Here is a 12325-nt window from a genome sequence, read left to right on the forward strand (position 1 = left end):
GCCTGGTCTACAGAGTGAGTTCCAGGACTGCCAGGGCTACACAGAGAAACCCTGTGTCAAAAAAAAAAAAAAAAAAGAAAGATGTAATAATAATGCTAATTTACTGTGCCCTGGAGTCTGTTCCAATTATTTTACTTGTACTATAGAAGTGTTAAGACACTTCTATAACTAAAGAATGGCCCTTTGCACCCATTTTATAGATGACAGAGCAGAGGTGTGTCAAGGGCAATGTCACCCTTGGTCAGGACTCCTCCAGAGTTTTCAGCCCTTGTGCACAGCCCTTATTCTGCCTTTCCTATAGCCCGAGGGCCTCAGGCCCAGAGTTTTCTCGCCCAGTGCTACTATCAATGTCATAAGTGAGATAATCTCAACCAAGCCCTAAACTTCAAATTTAGAATTACACTGAACATATAGAAGGAGGTTGGGTCGCATAGATACAACTAAGTATAGCTATATCCTTTTTTTTTTTCCCCGTTACTGTCACTAAATACCCGAGGCCGGCTAGTTTGGTAAGGAGAAAAGAGTTTATTAAACCCACAGTTCAGGAGGTTGATTGTCCCAATGGGGCAGGCTTCTTGGCTTGGTCTCTTGTCTAGAGCCCTCAAGGCAGTAGTATCCTGTCAGATTGCATCATGGCTGGGAGCACAGATCTAAAGCAAAACAGGAAGATAGATAATGATTGAGGGCCAAGTTCATCTGTGTAACAGCCCACTTTCCAAGGGCAGGGCTATGAATCCCCTCCCACCCCCGAGTGATACCACCTCTTAAGGTCCTGCCGCTCTACAGGGCCCATGAGTCCTTGGGAGGCACCTTTAGGACCTATCCAGGCCACGACTAAGGAAAGGGAAACACTACCCCTTAAGAGGAGAAAATCCTAGGCAAGCCCACCAAGCCCCGGAGCACCTCCTCAGTACCCTTGGGTAAAAAGAGCGTCTTCATTTGTCTTAGAGTTTGAGAAAGAACGTTCTTTGACTTCATCCTGTGTTCTGAGAAACAGGAGGCCAGATGGACAGGCTTAATCCTGACAGCGGCTCCATAATCCTCCCCTTCCGGCTAGGGCATATGCAGAGGTGGAGTGGCCTCACAGTGCCTCTCATAGGTCCAGCAGTTGGACCCCAGAGGCTTAGCAAAACCCTTGAAGACACACTGCAGATACCACTGGGAGGGTGACAAAATCCACTCATGGGGGAGGGGTGGCAAGGTGGCTCATGGGAGAGGGTTAAGTGCTTGCTGCCCAAGCCCGACAACCTGAGTTTGGTCCCAGGAATCGATGCAAAAGGCCAGAGGCAGGGGTGTGCACACTTGTAACCCCATCCCTCCTGTGTGATGGGAGAGCCATCTGGGCTAGCTACCCCAGAACACAAGGCAGAGCAGAAAGACACAGCACAGAGACCGCAGCAGCCAGGTTGAGGGGAAGAGCTGACTCACCAAAGTTGTCCTTTGACCCACGGATGTGCCATGACACACACACACCCTTATTTACGTTTATACACCACATAATAATACTATAAAATAAAACCTTAAAACCACTTCAGAGCTCCAAGCAGGGCCAGTGTGATAAAGGGACGACTTTGAGGGCGTTTGGAAATCCTGGCCCCGAGCTTCTGAGGAGAAATATGCCCTTTTCCCCATGGCAGCAGGCACTGGCTATGGGGGGGCTTAAACCTTTTCTCTGACTTCCCAGAGTGTGGAAGGGAGGTGTTGTAGGCACCGTGTTTGGGCCTGCGGGCAGGAGGCTGGATTGGAATGGGTGCACAAAAGGCCTTCCAACACGATAGAATCCAAACAATCTGAGATAGCGGAAGCCCAAGAATGGCTGTGGGCGCCCCGTGGATTCCTCCCGAGCTGCCACTCACTGGGCAGCCCAGGGGCTGCTGCTCTTGAAGACTACACCCCTCACACTGAAGCCGAAAAACAGAGACCATGACCTGGTTTCAGGGAAATAGTGTAACAGCTTGGATCTGCGAGTTCAGTTTCCAGAGACCTAGCAGTTAATGTGGGCGAGAAATGGCTCAACAGTAGAGCATGCACAGAGCCCTGGCTTCAACCTTGAGGATTGCAGTCTGAAGTTCTGGGGCCTCAAACATGCTAGGTGTGTGTTCTACCTCTGGGCTACATCTGAAATTCTAGGACTGCAAAACATAATAGATGATATAGATATAGATATGATGTATAAAGAGATATACTTAGCCACAAAACCATAGGCAGGCAGGGTAGATTTGCTGTCTTTAGGAGAGAGGTTGGGTGTGCAGAGTGAGCCCTGCTTGGCTCAGCTGCCTGCTCTGGCTCCAGTCCGCATTTGTGAGCTTTCCAGTGAGATTCACTCTCGTTCCCTGATATAGAGCCCCGTCCCGCTCAGCTGTTGGCTTTCTTGTTTTTCCACAGAGACGTGTGTGCGGCCCCGGGCCATGCTGATCCTGGTACCTCTAAGTCCCTCAGCTCAGAGCTGCTCACCTGCAGTCCCCAGCACCGGAAAGCAACATGGTCAGGAGGGGTGAAGCTTCGGCTAAAGCAGAGGTAGGAGCCTTGGAGGTTAACGCCAAAAGGTGTGGAAAAGACTGGCCCACCCTCGGGAGAGGGCACTGGGGCAAAGATGTTAAAGGCCCGGGCTGGTGGGAGAGCAAAGAGACTCAACAAGGAGGTCACCTAAGTTAAAGTTCAGAAGGATGTTGACGTTATGTCTGGTTCTCCCTCCCAGCTCCAGGCTCCCAGACGTAAGACTCAGGCTCAAAATATATTTATAAATACCTTGGCCATATAGCCAGGCTCTACTCTGACTATATCATGGCTGAAATATCCCATTCATTTTAACCTGCATTCTGCCACGTGCCTGGTACCTGTGCTCACATCTTCCCGCCTTCTGTTTCCTACCTGAGCCATAGACCACAGGCTTTTTAATTGACAAATGATGCGTCTCTATAATACACAAGATAGTCTTTCTACAAGTGGAATCTTGTTTGTTTTAGGCCTGGATATTGAGCCCATAGTCTTGAAACATAATAGCAAGTGCTCTACCACTGTGCTATTAGGCACTAAAATTTGAATTTTGGACTGGTAAAGTGGCAGCTGCCTTTAATCCCAGTACTCGGGAAGGCAGAGGCAGGTGACTCTCTTTAAGAGTTGAAGGCTAGCCTGGTCTACATAGCGAGTTGTAGGTAAGCCAGACAGGATTACACAGTAAGACCCTGCCTTTAAAGAGAGGGAGGGAAGAAGGGAGGGAGGGAGAGAATCTGGATCTGTGGAACCTAGATTTGTATGTTTTGATTTTTCCATGTTTAAGATATACAAATATACTTTAAACTGTTATGTTTTATGTAATAAAATAATAGTTGTAGTTGATGTTTATATTAAGATAATTTATTATATTTCATTTTAAGAAAGATACTCAAAAAGTAGTTTGAACATGCCAGAGGGCCAGAGAAGCCAGGTGCCCAGTGAGTGGGGTAGGCTGGGCACAGGCTGAGCTTCTCAGAACTGTAGGGCAGGCTTGCTCCTACAACAGGTGCAAGCAGAAGCCCCCAAACCATTGCTGCTCCCTTTGGTCAACCTCATCTCCTCACAGTACAGAGACCCCAAGCTAAGTCCTCTGATGACTGTGTAGGTGAATCTTGTGGCCCTGGCAGAGCCACCCCCACCTCCCACAGGGGTCAGGAAGTTGTCATTCACTGGGACAGCTGCTCTAACCTGGGAAGAAAATGGTCAAGGCCCTGGACCACAGACAAGAGATGGGATGGATTCCAGAGGATTACGGAGAGAGTTAAGAGCAGATGCTAGTATGGGAAAGGGGAAGACAGTTGGCTAGTGGTTTCCAGGGAAACTGCTGTGGGGACTTAGAGATATGGGTAGGGCTGTTGGTCAACACTGGGAGAGCAGAAAGGGCAGGGACTGCCTGCTGGTTAAGAGTAGGAATTCAGGCTGGGTGTGGTGCACATGCCTTTAGTCCCAGTAGCCAGCAGGGCAGAGACAGGTGGGTATATGTGAGTTTCATGGCTGTTGGGCTCCAGAGGAGACGGTAGAGCAGCCATTGCTGCTGTTCTCTGGCCCCTACGTCTGAACATGCGCACATACACATGAAGGCAACACAGGCACTCAAAGAATAACATGTAAAGCAATCCTTGAAAAGTCAAGCCAGGCGTGGTGGTGCACGCCTTTAATCCCAGCACTTGGGAGGCAGAGGCAGGCAGATTTCTGAGTTCGAGGCCAGCCTGGTCTACAGAGTGAGTTCCAGGACAGCCAGGGCTACACAGAGAAATCCTGTCTTGAAAAACCAAAAAAAAAAAAAGAAAAAAAAAGAAAAAAGAAAAGTTGAATGAAACAAACAGACTTAAATATATCCATTTGGTAGGCTAACCATAAATAAACCTTCTTAAAGCCATCCAGGGATGCTGGCGTGCCTGTAATCTTAGCTCCTCTTGAAGTTTAAATGAGAACCTATCTTGCTCCCAGGAGTTCAAACTGGCAACACAGCAAGCTCCTTTTCTCACACAAGCAAGCAAGCATACAAACAGAAAGCTAGTCAGAGTTATCACGTCAGCATCGTCAGCAGTGCTGTCTGTAGGGAGGGAGGATGGACAGGACCTGGTGGACAGATAATTTCCTCCTTACAAGTCTTGACGCTGGGGCTGGTGAGCACTGACTGCTCTTCCAGAGGTCCTGTGTTCAATTCCCAGCAACCACATGGTAGCTCATGACCGGCTATAATCTGTTGCCCTCTTCTGGCAGGCAGGTGTACATGCAGCAGAGCACTCATCAATCAATCAATCAAAGAAACAAACACATGGAGGCATTAAAAAGGAAGGTTATGAGCTTTGAGTGGGAGTCAGAGTTCTTTTGGTAGGGTGCTGGTCTAGCATGACGAAGCCTGGGTTTCGTCCCCAGCATCATATAAACTGAGCACAGAGGTGTCTTAAATCCCAGCTCTGAGGAGGTGGAGGCAGGAGGAGCAGAAGTTCATGCTCAGCTTCATAGAGAATTCAAGGCTAGCCTGGGACACAAGTAGTACCTGTCTTAAAGAAAATCAGACTTTGTGTGCTTGGATTTTATATGTGTGTGCTTTGTCTCCTCAACTCTAGTTATAAGACTGCGGTCATCTACTTCCTAATTCTTTCCTGTCCTCCAAGGTCGCCTGACTGTGTCAGTTGCTGTGAGCGAATGTGCGCCAAAGCGCTTAAGGAGGAAAAGCTTGGTTTTGGCTCACAGCTTGAGGGTCCAGTCCACTGTGGTGGAAGGTGGCAATGAGGGCCACTGTAGCAGTAGGAGTGGGAGGCAGCTGTCAGGGAGCCGAGAGAGGTCAATGCACCCCCCACCCCACCCCCACCCCCGCTCCCCTTTTTTCAATTTTTAAAATCAGTCTTAAATCCCACCCAGTTTGGTCTAGCCCATACTCAGGGGAAGCCCTCTCTTCTTAGTTGGACTTCTCTAATGCCCTCACAGGTATGCCCAGAGGTGTGTCTCCCAGGGGGTTGCAAATCCACCGAGTCTGACAGGGACGAAGACTGAACTTAAAAATCGGAATGGCTCTCATCCAGCTATACTCAGACCCCAACCCTTAATTGCTTTAGCTTTTACTTATTTTGAAATCATCGAAGACTCATAACATAGTACTTTTAATTTCCCTACCACCTGCTACCCAGCTTTTCCTAATGTTATACCTTCTATAAGCAGTAGAAATATCAAAATAAAAAACTGGCCCTAGCAATTGGTGATAGTACCGACATTAAGACTTTAGGACCGGCATACCTCATGAAGAGTAGCCATTTTCTCCCCCTCCCTGCTAGCCTTTTCTGTTTAGAAATGCTACTTTACAGTTTTCACATGTCCTTAGTTGTCTCTTGATTTGTGTCACTTTCTTAATCTCTTTTTGGCTTTTGTGACTCTGGCATTTAAAAAAAAAATTCTTTCTTTTGGGAAACTCGCCACTGTGCTCTGAGCTTGTGTGGAGGACAGAGGACAACTTGTGTGGGCAGGTTCTCTCCTTTTTTTTTTTTTTTTTTTTTTTTGAGACAGGGTTTCTCTGTATAGCCCTGGCTGTCCTGGAACTCACTCTGTAGACCAGGCTGGCCTCGAACTCAGAAATCCGCCTGCCTCTGCCTCTCAAGTGCTGGGATTAAAGGCGTGCACCACTACGCCCAGCTCAGGTTCTCTCCTTTCACTACAGGGTCCTGAGATCAAACCCAGGTTGTCAGGCTTGGCCGCACGCTCCTTTACCCACTGTGCCATTTTGCCAGCATAGAGTATTGCCTGAGCACCACAGTCCGTTGTTAATCGCTCCTGAGGATTAAAGCTTGGGTATCATGCATGCTTGTCAAATGCCCCCTCCAAAAACTATATCCTACAGCAGTGACCCTGATTTTATTAAGGCAAGTGGCCAGTTACTTTGCAGAATGCCTTTGCCTTCTGTTGCTTTCCCATGGTGAAGTTGAGGCTATGGCATTTTTGGCAATACCACTCCAATGATATGTGTCTTTCCTAGGAGCTGCAGGGCAGCTGTGCCTATGGCACCAGGGGCCATGTAAGGTTGACATCTCAGTACAGCGGATGGTAACTTTGGTGACTTGGTTACGGTGAGGTCCCCATGTCTCTCCACCGTCCCCTTTGCAGTTCATAATTACGCCGGAGAGTAACGTTGAGACTACATATAAAACCCTGCTTGTCTTCAGACCTTCTTTTCACTAGCTTTATCTGTTGATAATCACCTCTGACAACTGGAACATTCTAAAAGCTACTCCATATATCTTTCCTTCCTTCTACATTTATCCATCGGAATTCTTCTGCAGAGAAGGACTGTTATTTTTCCTCTCCACCAGTGATCGATTTACATTAGTGAGGACTTCACACTTGCTTTGTCTCGTGGGTAATAATCCTACCCCTCTGTCACTTCTGTTGTTGTTCAGATTGTCTCAGGCTCGGCTGTTAGGCTCTGGTCTAAATCCTACTCTGAAACATACAAAGGGGTGAAGTACCCGTATTTCATTCTCACTGCTACAGAAAGCAAATGCGGATGTATTTATTTCTCTGTGGAGTCAAGCAAGCGTGGAGGCAGGAGGTTGGTGGTGGGTATGTCCCCAGGCCTCTACTGGAATTTTGAAGATTGGAAACTTCTAGGGTCCCCTCCCAGACCAAATGCAAGAGGTCAGAATTCTTCCTAGCTGCTTCTTCATTTAGCAACCCAGCCTCCCTGCCCCAGTGTGCAGCAGTAATCGTAGCCTTTTGGCAGCTGAGGCAGAATTTCGAGTTCAAGGCTACCCCAAGCCATATCATGAGACCCTGTTGCAGGGAGAGAGACAGAAGGAAAGTACTTTTGCCTTGGTTGGTTTGAAGTAGGGTGTTCGTATGTATCTTAGGCCAACCTACAACTTTTGATTCCCCTACCCCACACCCCACCCCTGTCCTCTGAACCACCACACCCAGTGGGAGGAAGAGAGAATCCTTAAGATCTGACCTGTCTTGGCAGAAAAAAAAAAATGTGTGGAGCTTTGGATCAAAGTAGTTGGTAATGAGACGGTAATGGAGACCAGTTATGCTAGCTTACAACCGAGGATTTTCCACTCCAGTGCCTCAGTCCTTCTCTTACCAGTCGCCACCACCCTTAGAATAACTTGTCCTTGTCCGTGATCCAACAGCCTCTCTCGTGAGGTTAAATCAAGGTGAAGGGATGGCCGGCTCAGAGTCAGCTCCTCCATAGGGCTCCAGGGCCCTGCTTCCGGCACTTCCTCTCAGCCGGGAATTCGGTCCCCAGCTGCTTCCTGCCCACTCTCCAGATAATGGCTCAAAGGGGCCCCGGTGAGACCGCTCGCTTGGGAGTTGATGCTTCCAAAGCTGCAGCAGCGAGCACTCAGGGTTCACAAACGGTGGGAGGAGTTCCTGCTTTTACTTCTGATGCATCCTCCAGGACAGGTTCCCCAGGCGTCCCTCCTCCTGCTGCCTGGCATTTCAAAGTGGTGTACTGGCTTTTCCCAGGAAAAGTACTAAGGGCCACCCTTTCTTCTTGGTCCATTTACTTAGGTGACTGAGGAGTAGAGTCCCTCCCACTTGCTCTGAGCGCTGGCGGTTCCTGCCCTTTAACTGCAAGCTCACCTGCCGGGGGGAAGGGAATTGCTGGGGAGCCCCGCCTCCGTGGGTGGAGCCTAAGCTGAGGGTGACTTCGCTTTCTGCCCCTGCTCCTGAGTACCGTACCAGAAGGGGGTTGCTCTGTGAGATGATTCTGTTTGCTCAGGGTAAGTGAACACTGTTGGAATGAGATTCAAGGTCTTTTATGGTAGGGCTCTAACTCAAGAACCTCTTTCTGATGTCTTTTATGGTGTGTTCTATCAGGGTTTTGTTTTCTTGCCTCTTTTTTTTTTTAACTTTTGTTTTGTTGTTCTTTGGTTGGTTGGCCTCTTGTTTTGTTTGCTTGTTTGTTTTTGTTGTTGTTTTGTTTTGTTGGTCTTGTATTGATGTTTTCCTGAGACAAGTTCTCACTACGAAGCCCAGGTTGACTTGTGTAGTCTGGCTGGCCCCAGACTCACCATAATCATCCTACTTTCTAAGTTCTCAAGAATATGTATTTTTTTAAAATACATATTCAACTACACGTTAAAGTTTCAGCCTAGTTAAAACGCCCTACACAGTCCAGCGTGCTGTTAATACTTCTGTCTGGGAATTTCCAACCACTCTGCTGTCTACACGCAGGGCTACTCAGTTTCTCATGGCTTATCTGCCTAGTCTGTCTTTTTATCTCATTCAAATCAGCCAGTGCCCTCTGCTCCTCCTTCAAGTTCCCACTGCAGCTCCTGGTGAACTTTCAGAACTGTGCTCCCAGGAGGAGGGACTGGGCCAGACCAGTTCCAAGTCCTCCCCAATGCTCTCTTGCCAACCTTCGTGTAAAGTAAAGGAAGTTGTTGTTTTTTAAATTCATTTTAATTATATGAGTACACTGAAGCTATCTTCAGAGGGCATTGGGTCTCATTATAGGTGCTTGTGAGCCACCATGTGGTTGAAGAGCAGCCAGTGCTCTTAACCACTGAGCCATCTCTCCGGCCCAGAAAGGAAGTTTTTAAATCTCATTTTGCTTCTGCTCATTCCTCCTCGGATGTTCTTTTTATGCAGATGAGTTTCTGGCCCGAATAGCTTTTGCTTTTTCCGATGACAATTTCTGTTTATCTGAAAGTGAGTATTTCTTTTACTTCTCAAAAGGAGGGCCTTACTTTCCAGTGCACCTCACATCTGTCTCCCCGAGGGCTGACATTGTGTGTACCGCCACATCTGCCTTCTCCTTCACGGAATAGCACGTTCAAGGCTGGCCTTGAACTCAAACTGTGTAGCCAGAGGATAACCATAACTCCTGCTTCCCCTGCCCATCTCCCAAGTGCTGGGGTTACAGTAGTGTAACACTTCGTCACCTGCGAAGATGCTCTCTCTACATGGCAGAGAATTCAAGGCTGCTTAAGTTTTTCTCTGAACTCTGTTTTTTGCAATTTTTTTGTATTATGCTTTTATACAGCATGCAGGATAATGGTATTAATTAGGGCACACACACCCCCCCCTTTCGACAGGGTTTCTCTGTGTAGCTCATTCTATAGACCAGGCTGACCTCGAACTTACAGAGATCAGCCTGCCTCTACCTCTTGAGTGCTGGCATTAAAAGCGTGCCCCACCACCTCCTGGGTAATAGGGCATGTCATACATATCTTGCCACCATGCTTTGCCTACAGTCCCCCCCCCCCCTCGCTGCCTCCTCTCTGGACAATTGATACCTCCCTCTGCTCCCTTCTGGCCTACATGGCTTCTGAGGGGATGGTATGTGCCAGTCTTACCTTTTGCTCTGCCATGGGTAAATTCTCTCCTCTAGACCTCTCTCAGATGTGCTAATAATAATAATAATAAAGGTATTCTTTTACAGTTTCTTTTTCCACTTGTGTACATTTCAAAGTACATATAATGTACTTTAATCATATTATCTTCCATTAATCTATCTCCTTCCCTTAAAGACCAACCCATTTTTTTCTTCCTTTTTTTTTGTATTTATTTGTGGCACATTGCATTTTAGGCCTGAGCCTGGATTTGGGATCACCACGGCTGGCCTTTCTCTTTTTTCTGTCAGTTTTCCGTAGTGTGGACATGCCTGCTTCCGTGGGGCCATTTGACCTGGTCCTGCTTGTGTTCACTGAGCTCCTGGACTTGTGGTTTGTGCCCTGATATGTGTTTGCGGGGATTTCTCCCAGTCATTAGCTTCAGAGATTCCTCCAGTCAGTTCCCCTTTCTCTCTGCACTCCTAAGCTTCCTGCGATACGGACAGTACACCTTCTGTGGACCTCTCAGGCCTTGGATGTTCTGGTCTGCTTTTGGTTTGGGCATCCGACTACACCCACCTTTTTCTCCTCGCTCTTAAGAGTTAAGATGTCAACAGTCTGGAGGTACTTTCTTTAGCCAGGTCCAGCCTGTGTGGAAGTCGTCCCCCCTCCCCCCCCAGCCAGCCCCTTTACATACAAGGTAAGGAGAGAGGAGCAGAGGGAAGCTCTGAGTATCTTCCGATTTTAAGGGAAAGATCCAGCCTTCTCATTAAGCTTTAAAGTCATCTTTGCCCATGAAAGGAAGTGTTGGCTCACTGGACCTCTGTGCATGACTGCACTCTGGCACCGTTGAGAGCCTGGCCACTTCCTTTCTTCCCTTCCCTTCCCTCACAGACTTTTCAATCCTGCTTCTACCCTCTAAAATTGTGATTTTAAAGTTCTGTCAGTTACACTTAGTGCGGCGCCCCGATCCGGGGGTGGGGGTGCTTTGGCGCAGGCAGCATGCCTAGGCAAAGAACAGGTGAATGGAGTATCTGGGTAATGACCTAAGGCTCTGGCCGGCTTGCCTATTGATTTTCATCCTGGTTGCTGTTTGTTGCCGGGCCACATAAATGGTAAGAGAAGCTCTGAAGTGTGCACATTCAGAAAGGCCCTTGATGCCAGAGACCACAGGGCTGGTTTTTCAGGTCTTATCTGGCATTCTGTCCTCGGAAAGTGACTGAGAGCTCACTCTTATTATCCTGATGGCGGGTCCTGTGTTAGCCAGCTGTGTTGGTGAAACTCCTCCCTGTTATTGTAAATTTTAGTATGGAAATATTGGTAGGTAGGGAAGGAGCCGGAGCTGGTATTCTAGAAGTTTCCAATTTTTCAGCTGCTCTGCCCTCAGACCTAGGCTGTCCTTTTTATTGGGGTCCCAGTTATGTTAAAACTTTATTTTAATGAACAGGTAGGTTTTTTTAGTATGATTTTTAAAGAATACATTTCCCTTAACTATTTTTAGAGTGGTATTTACCTTTTTTCTTATCTCTTCAGCTTCTTGTTTGTATTCTCTGCTTTTAATGGGGAGAGAGAGAATAATGAAGAGAAAGCCCCAGCACTGTGCATAGATTTACTCCGAAAGGGATTTCAACTTCTTCAGTGTAATGAGTTTGATAACAGTTCTATTAATAGAGCAATGTGCTCCCCCCCACACACACACAAACACACACACAAATGCAACTGGATATTTATAAAGCGCTGTATAACAGTAATTTGCTTAAATCTGAAATATTTTGGTTGCTATTTGGGCTCTCCCAGGCTTCCAAACTGACAGTCTTTGGGTTATTCTAGCTGTGCCGACAGAGAGGTTTGGGCAGCATACACAGTAGAGGGGTATGTGTGTCTGTGTGTCTGTATGTGTGTGTGTTTGTGTGTTGAGGGGGAAAGAGCAGGATTGAAATATTGAGAAAAAGAACATTTTGGTACATTTTGACTAAGTTAAAAACAAACCATTGCAAATCCCCTCTGTTTAATTATACTATTTTTATGTGTTCGTCTATAAACATGTCTCAGGATGGAGGGTGAGGAGAAATAAACTACATGGGAGGGAAGAGATGTGTGGACGGTTGTGGGTCAGTGTGGTGAGACCCAGTACAAGGAAAGGGGATTACCTTACCTGTTAGTCATCTATCCGTCCGTTGTTAGCAGGCTTCACTCTCTTGATTCAGTCAGCAAAGCAAAAGTCCCCAGTGTACTTTGTGAGCATGTGACATATAATAAAAAGAACGTCCCCATCCAGAAAGGACTGTATGTTCCCCTGGGGTCGTATTACTGCAGATAAATACCTTTCTTCCCACCAATCTATCTCTCTTGCTGTTTGGTACTGGGGGTAGAATCCAGGGATTTGTGCATACTGGTCAAGCTCCCTACTTGTGGGCCCCACCCTAACACCTTTATATAGGTTTGTGTTTACATAATGGGATCCTGGGGTCCTGGGAAAAGCTATATAAGAAATTAGCAATGGGATGGGGGAGAAATGGGGTCTGAAGGGCAAAACTATACCTTGGTTTTTGTTT

The 12325-nt window shown here is 47.3% G+C and overlaps 1 protein-coding gene across 4 annotated transcripts in view; it reads left to right on the plus strand.

Moving 5' to 3' along the window:
- Window positions 1-12325, plus strand: part of Shroom3 (shroom family member 3) — a 286870-nt gene that overhangs the window by 238865 nt on the left and 35680 nt on the right. For 3 of the 4 annotated variants that reach the window (XM_029477237.1, XM_029477239.1, XM_021162394.2), the window contains one exon: window positions 2386-2517. In XM_029477237.1, the coding sequence (XP_029333097.1) occupies window positions 2386-2517 (132 nt within the window). Of the gene's footprint in view, window positions 1-2385; window positions 2518-8159; window positions 8217-12325 lie in introns of those variants that run through there. The other variant, XM_029477238.1, reaches the window with a different exon arrangement.

Source organism: Mus caroli, chromosome 5, assembly GCF_900094665.2.
Source record: "Mus caroli chromosome 5, CAROLI_EIJ_v1.1, whole genome shotgun sequence".
Classification (NCBI taxonomy): Eukaryota; Metazoa; Chordata; class Mammalia; order Rodentia; family Muridae; genus Mus; species Mus caroli.